This window comes from Dipodomys merriami, unplaced genomic scaffold (genome assembly GCF_024711535.1).
Source record: "Dipodomys merriami isolate MVZ:Mamm:240054 unplaced genomic scaffold, mDipMer1.0.p SCAF_1515, whole genome shotgun sequence".
Classification (NCBI taxonomy): domain Eukaryota; kingdom Metazoa; phylum Chordata; class Mammalia; order Rodentia; family Heteromyidae; genus Dipodomys; species Dipodomys merriami.
The window spans coordinates 14,689-21,974 of NW_027202844.1; the positions used below are offsets into that span (position 1 = coordinate 14,689).

The 7,286-nt window shown below is 46.9% G+C and overlaps 1 protein-coding gene across 1 annotated transcript; it reads left to right on the top strand.

Moving 5' to 3' along the window:
• Positions 1–6,100: 6,100 nt before the first annotated feature.
• On the top strand, positions 6,101–6,993 carry LOC138827220 (undifferentiated embryonic cell transcription factor 1-like). The gene is made up of 2 exons (XM_070022721.1): positions 6,101–6,575; positions 6,737–6,993. The coding sequence occupies exons 1-2, from the start codon at positions 6,101–6,103 to the stop codon at positions 6,991–6,993; spliced, it is 732 nt and encodes a 243-aa protein (XP_069878822.1).
• The last annotated feature ends 293 nt before the right edge of the window (positions 6,994–7,286 follow it).

A 7,286-nucleotide genomic window follows, 5' to 3' on the forward strand; every position in this document is an offset into this window, starting at 1 on the left:
TGGTAGAGTGATAGCCTAGAACTAGCTCAAGGAGAGCACCCAGGCCCTGAGTTCAAGCCCCAGGACCAGCCAAAATAAAAAAAAAAACACCCACCCAAGTCACACTGGGAGGCTTCCCACAGGATCAGTAGCTGCCCTTTTCAAAAGTGTCAAGCTCATACTAAAGAAAAGACAGTGGAAATGTCACAGACTGGAGGAGGCAGAGGAAGTCTGACAGATCAAGGGAAAGCAGGATCTTGGATGGATCCTGAGTGGGAGAGCCAGTTCTGAGGCTTGAACTCAAGAACTGGGCACTGGCTCTTCACTGTTTCGCTCAAGGCTGGCACTCTACCACTTGAGCCACCGCTTTACTTCAGGCTTTTTGATGGTTTGTTGGAGAGAAGAGACTCACAGTCTTTCCTGCCCAAGCTAGCTTTGAAACTTAATCCTAAAATCTCAGCCTGTTGATGAGTTAGGATTACAAGCATGACCCAACAGCGCCAGCTATATTTTCTGTTTTATCGTGTAATAAAAATAAAAAGATTGTTTTCAAAATACATACTTGGGAGGGAACAAGCTCTGCTTGTACTGTTGACTCTAGTCGTTTTTGTTTTATGCTACAGCTGCAGGGCAGGCCACATGGGCAGGGTGTGGTTCAGGCACAGGCTCAGCCTGCCTAGAACAAGGAGGTACAAATGAGGTGTACGTAGTTCTGACAATAGCTAGTGGTCTTGTTTGGCCTTCTAGTGTAGAGAGCAGAAGGAAATAAAATGAGGAAATAATAGTTGAGGGAACAGTATGTAATCTCATTATGCAATGACAAGATATTTGTTCTTAACCTGTCAAGCAAAAGAGAAAAGGTACATGTTTCTCATCAAGGATTGATACCACCTCAGTGGTCACTTCTCAGTCCTCTTTACAAACAAATCCTAATTTTGTCTCATCATCCATTCTGTTGGTTTCTGTGTTTACATGGGATGTCTGGTGCTGCAACAGCCAACTTGGGATGATGAACTTTAGCATGTGGAGAATATACCCAGTATGGTCAATTCAAAAGATGGTAGGAATATAAATATAAGAAGACAGGCTGGGTGCCAGTGGCTCAGGCCTGTAATCCTAGCTACTCAGGAGGCTGAGATCTGAGGATCATAGTTCAAAGCCAGCCCGGGCAGGAAAACCTGTGAAACTCTTATCTCCAATAAACCATCAGAAAATCAGAAGTGGCCCTGTGGCTAAAGTGGTAGAGTGCTAGCCTTGAGCTGAGTTGCTCAGGGAAAAAGCCCAGACCCAGAGTTCAGTCCCCATGGCTGACAAAACAAAAGACAAAAAAGGAAGACAGTACTGAGCCACTGAATTAATGAATTCTACCATCTCCCTTGTGCTATGGTTATTTATTATTTTTTTTATTTTTTTTTCCAGGGCTGAGGACTGAACCCAGGGCCTTGCACACGCGCCGGGCGGGCACCCTTACCCTGGGCTAAACCCCCTGCCCCACCATGGTTATTATTATGTGAAATAATAAATCTTCCTGTCACTGAAATGAGTTGGGCCTTCTATAATTACACCTAAAAGCAACGAAAATTATGCTTGAGTCCTAAGGGAAAATAAAAGGCATCTAGAAGAAATACAAGAAGAAAAATATAGGTGAAAAATAAAAATAAAGGCTAAAATGCATTAGGTGCGTAGGGCTCTGAAAAATCTTCCAGGCCTGAAGAAACTCACGTGGAGTTTCAGAAGCCAGCTCCAATTTACATTTAACCATCTAAGTCTAGTTGCTATGAAGTTCTTTTAGGCAGTGATCCCTGAGAAGAGGAAGAAAAATGAAAGGGAAATAAAATTGAACAACTGCTAACATCACATTATCTGACCTTTTCCGCTTGATCCCTTAAATATGTATTTTAATGTTTTCGTTTCTTTCATGCATGTGTTTCTAACGCATTTATAAGATTATTTCTTTGTTGCTTTGTATGTCCCTCCCCCACAGTGTAACCCCCGCTTTCACTATATTTGATGTCAGTATAACATGTGGAGGAGATGGGGACAAACAAGTCGTTTAAGGATTCAGGTGGACCTGTTGCAACAATGAGAAGTACAAAATGTCATGTCAAAACCAGCTTTACAATGTCGGTGTGTGGGGGGGAGGGGGGTATGATTGGGTGGGGGGGAGGGGGGAGGCTGGGAAGGGAGGTGAAGGAAAAACAAAGAAAAAAAAAACAATTAGCAATAAAAAAAAAATTGAACAACTGCCAGTGGAGAAACCAGCTGTACATGATCAATTTCTTTCCATGGAATCTCTATTTGTCTGAAGAGAATTTCTTCATCAGTTCCCTGGCCCCAAGTCTGAGACAGGTATATGTGGAGGAGACAGGACAGGGCAGCCTAGAGATGGACAGTGACTCATCTGGAATGGAAGAAAGAGCTAGCATGTGGCAGAGATTGAGCCCAAAGCTAAGCCTGACTCTGGATCCAGAACCTTCCCAATGCACTGTCGTGCCAGAAATGAAAGCCAAGCTTCAAAGCCACCAAGAGCTGCTTCTAAGCCATTCTGAAAAGTGCCCACATTCACCCAGGCATCCCACCAGAGACCCCAGGTATAGTCCAGCAGAGCACTTGAAAGCAGAAACCCAAGAAGCAAAGCAGGTGGCCTGCATCCAAATTCAAGAAATGTAACTCACTCAATTGTCACTGTGGCCAGGCCTGAGATTTCCAGTCAGTCCACTACACTCTAGCCTGAGGACAGTACCTATTAGGATGAGACCATATAAGACACGGATGAAGGCCCTGTCTGACTGCCACTGCCATTAAGAACAGCGTTATAGATAGGTGCCCATGGCACATGCTTGTAATCCTAATCAGGATGCTGAGATCTGAGGACCATGCTTTGAAGCCAGCCTAGGCAGAAAGGTCAGTGAGGCTCCTTATCTCCAATAAAGCAACAAAAAAGCCAGAAGTGGAGCTGTGACTCAAGTAGCAGAGTGCTAACCTTGAGCAAAAAGCTGAGGGACAATTCTAGGATGGTGGTGTGGGGAAAGACTATTACCACAAGCCCCTTTAGGACAGGTATTCTCACTTATGCCCATTTCCTTCAGAGCATTGCATAGCCCTCACCTTACTGACTTGCCTCTCCCTGTTTCAACACAGGATATTCACTTGGCCAGTCTATCTTGCAGCATCCCGAGCAAAGCAGCTTTTTCTCTGGGGTTTAACCAAGGAGCCAATACTGTCTGTGATTGGTTAACTGTGCACAGTCCAGAATCAAGGATACCTGGGGTCCATCTGGCTTGGCCATCTACTGTTGTAGCTTACAGCGTATTGTTCAACACTTCTGTTTTCTTATAATAGTTCTTGCTCATGGGTCCTAATGGTTACAATAAAATAACTAATAGGGTTACTTGTGTACACACACACACACACACACCACTGCAACAGTACTACAAAGGAAACAAGGCAACTCAACAGGGAGCTTCAGGACTCAAACATCTACCACATCCTAAGTATTTCCTGTTTCTTCTTAAGTAATTATTAATATTATTCCTATTTTGGTGCCAATACTGGAGAGTGAACTCAGAGCTGGGACACTGAGCCCCACTCAACTGGGGACTGAACTATCCCTAAGCTTTTTTTTTTGTTTTTTGTTTTGGGTCCAGTCATAGGGCCTAAACTCTGGGCCTGAGCAATGTCCCTTAGCTCTTCAGATCAAGGCTAGCACTCTACCACTTGAGCCACAGCACCATTTCCGGCTTATTTCTTTTTTTTACTTATGCGATGCTGAGGAATGGAACCAGGGCCTCATGCATGCAAGACAAGCGCACTACCACTGAGCCACCTTCCTAGCCCCTCCTTAAGCTTTTTCTGCTCGAGGCTAGTGCTATACCATTTGAGCCATACCTCCAGGTCTGGCTTTGTGCAGGTTAATTGGAGATAAAAAACCTCACAGACTTTTCTTTCCAGGCTGGCTTCAAACCAGGACCCTCAGATCTCAGTCTCCTGTATTGCTAGGATTACAGTTGTGAGCCACCCACACCTGGCTGAAATCTTTTTTTTTAACTTGCATGTTTTTTATAACTATTAGATATGGAGATTAGTAATCTCTGCTGCTCTCTTTTGTTCTTAGCTGTATTTTCTTTTTCTTAGCTTCTTCCTTAAATGATTCTTTATTTTATTTATTTATTTATTTTTATTTATTTATTTTTTGGTCAGGGGTCCTGAACTCTGGGCGTGGGCACTATCCCTCAGCTCTTCAGCTCAAGGCAAGTGCTGTACTGCTTGAGTCACAGTGCCACTTCTGGTTTTCTAGTGGTTTATTGGAGATGAGAGTATCATGGACTTTCCTGCCCGGGCTGGCTTTGAACCACGATCCTCAGATCTCAGCCTCCTGAGTAGCTAGGATTACAGGTGTGAGCCACAGGCACCCAGCCCTTAAACAATTCTTGTAGGAACTTCATTCATTAAGAATAGGGCCAAACTATGCAAGGCAGGATTGAACTGGAACAACTAGTTATGAGGAAAGAACTAGGCTTATTTACCCCCTAGCTGTTCCTTCTACTGTAATTACTAGATTTGAAAAAGCAAAACACCTGGCCCCCAAACTAGGAACTGCCCGTTGCTTTAGGTCAAGAAATTGTTACAGGAGTACTTACGGTTTTAATTGTTTGGGGAATGTTTGTGACTTAAGAGCTTGCAAAATAAAATAACTGCGAAGTTCTTCTGTACACCACCTTGCTTGAATCTGCTCTAAAAGAATGCATTTTTTTTTACCTTTATAAACCCTGAGCTATTTGAGTTTGGGACTGCTCATTCCCTAGATGAGTTAACCCTGGCTGGTCAATTGAATAAACTATCTTTTAAGATACTGGTCAGCGTCTGTGACTTTGTCCAGGGGGTCAGTCCACTTCATCTGGATGCCCCAGTGAGATCCTATTCTCGCCTGAACAGGATGACTCCTGTCATGACCTGACTCCTGTGTCAGGGGACAGGCCACATGGCCGCACTTAGTGGAAGGCCTTGAGAGACATTCCTCAGTCCCAGGTGCCCTTGCTCTGTGAAACCCCTGAAATGAACTCTGGAGTTTGTTCTACCAGTAAATTTCTGCCTGTCATCATCATGTAAAAACATAAATGAGTTGTTTTAAACTCCCAAGAAAAGTCATCAAGTTTTGGTGTTAGCAAAAACTTGAAAATTAACTAAAGTTCTTCTTCAAAATAATGCAATAATCCTTTACATTTTTGAGAAGTCAGATAATTTGATTACAATGTGAACAGCTTAATGCACTAAAACACCAGATCTTTGGTTTTCTGTAATATCCAAGTTACTATTCACTGGCAGAAATTTCTTCTGTTGTCTGGCCTCAGTCCCTCCTGCTCTTAGAAATTTACTTTCTCCCCTGAACCCCCTTTTCCCTGGGAAAAGAATAGCCATGGGTACAAAACTGTGAAATCAGAAAACAAAACACAATTATTGATAAAGGGAAAAAACCTCCTGGTAAAGAAAAACCCCAGACAAAGGCTGACCAGTAGTCAACTTTTGTCCTTTCCCCATCCTTGATAAAAAAGCAAAAGAACATCGCACCCTTACTCAATTTTACCAAACTGGCAGCTTTGCAAAAGCCTATTGACAACCGAGGCTTATCACCAGCTGCATTAAAGAGCAGTTAGGAGCTTATAATAAAAATAATTTCTAAAGTAGTGTCAATAGCTTTGATAGTATTGATCATGCTGACCAAGTCAAGATTATGTTTTGCCTATGCTTCTGTGAGTCAAGGCTATGTTTCTGCCAAGTTTTGCTTCTATAACCTTGCTTGCTTGCCTTGGTAACAAGGCCTTAAGCCCACCAATTGAAGACCACCGCTGAGTGGTCCCACTATGAGTGACCTATTACAAATGATTACATATGATATTACCATAAAGAACAAATTAATTTAAAGGTCATATAACTGTAACCAATGAAAAATATGCCAAACCTGCCTTGCATGGCTTGTATATATAACTCTATCTAATCTACCCCTATAAAAACACATCCTACCCTGAGCTCAAGGCTGTTCCTACTTTCCCAGTGGAAGGAAGTGGTCCCATGTGGTAGTAATAAAGTTCCTAGCTCGGCAGAGAGTGTGCGGGCAGCCGAGATGCCACAGCCGCCCAGGGTCTCCCAGCCCCCAGGCCCTCGCAACCCCCCGGGCCCCCGCAGGCCCCCGGGCACCGCCCCAACCCCGGAGCCCATGCGGCCCGCTGGGATGCTGCTCCGGCCCAGGCGGCCGCCACCGCTGGTGCTGCCCTCGCCGACAGATCCCATGGGCGAGATGCTGCCGCCAGCTGAGGACGCACCAGGGACCCCACCGCGGGCGGTGGCGCTAGCCCTGAGGCAGGTGCTGCGCACTCCCGCAAAATGTCCTCGCTGCTACAAGTTCCTCAAGAACAAGGTGCCCAAGGCCACTGGCCAAGCGCCCGGGCCCTTGGACGCACAGATCCACGAGCTCATGGGGCTGCTGGGCGACGATGGGCCGGACGAGCGCGCCCGCCGCCGCCCCGCGGGGCCGGGGTGCCCACAGCATGGCCGCCACCCCGCCCCCTCCGCGCCCGCACCAGCCCTAGATGAGCCAGGTAGGCAGGCGGCCGCGGGAGAGGGAAAGGGTCGGCAGGGCAAGGGGGGGGCGTGGGGGGGGGAGGGCGATTGGGGCTGGAGGCTGGAAGGGGCGGCCGGGGCCGGAGGGTCAGAGGCCGGAGGGTGGGCTGCAGCACTGACCCTGCGCTCCCTCCCGCAGCTGCCGCATCGCCCTGGGCCCCTGCCAACCTCTTGCCATCGGCCGCCACACCATCGCTGAATGCTGCCCTGCTGCAGACGCTGACGCACCTGGGCAACATCGTGGGCATGCTGGGCCTGCTGCGAGACCAGCTGCTGACCCGGAACCAGCACGTGGAGCAGCTGCCTGGCTCCTTCGACCAGACCTTGTCCCTGGCCCTGGGCTTCATCCTGGGCAGCGTGGCCACCCTGTGCGGCATCCTGGGCAAGCCGAGCTAGCCACCCCGCCACCCCCCCACCCCCAGCATTCAAGAAAGCCTTTTTGATAAAAAAATAATAATAATAAAGTTCCTAGCACTTTTATCTGGGTTTCGTGAAGTCTCTTTTGGATCCAGGATATAATAGATGTAGGCCCAAGTGAGATCCAGGACCCTGGGCCTTGAGTTCAGGGACTTTGGACTGGTGTCAGAAGAGCCACTCCCTAGGGGACAGCTGTGGAGAGAAGTTCCTAGCAGGAACTTAGAACTCAAAAGCCTCTAGAGGTAAGTTGAAAAGCCTGGCCAGGTATAGTG

What these genes read in the sequence shown, in the direction of transcription:
- LOC138827220 (XM_070022721.1), top strand. Translation starts at nt 6,101, where the DNA reads ATGCCACAGCCGCCCAGGGTCTCCCAGCCCCCAGGCCCTCGCAACCCC. An exon ending in ACCAGCCCTAGATGAGCCAG is followed by an intron (nt 6,576 to 6,736) that starts GTAGGCAGGCGG and finishes TCCCTCCCGCAG; the next exon opens with CTGCCGCATCGCCCTGGGCC.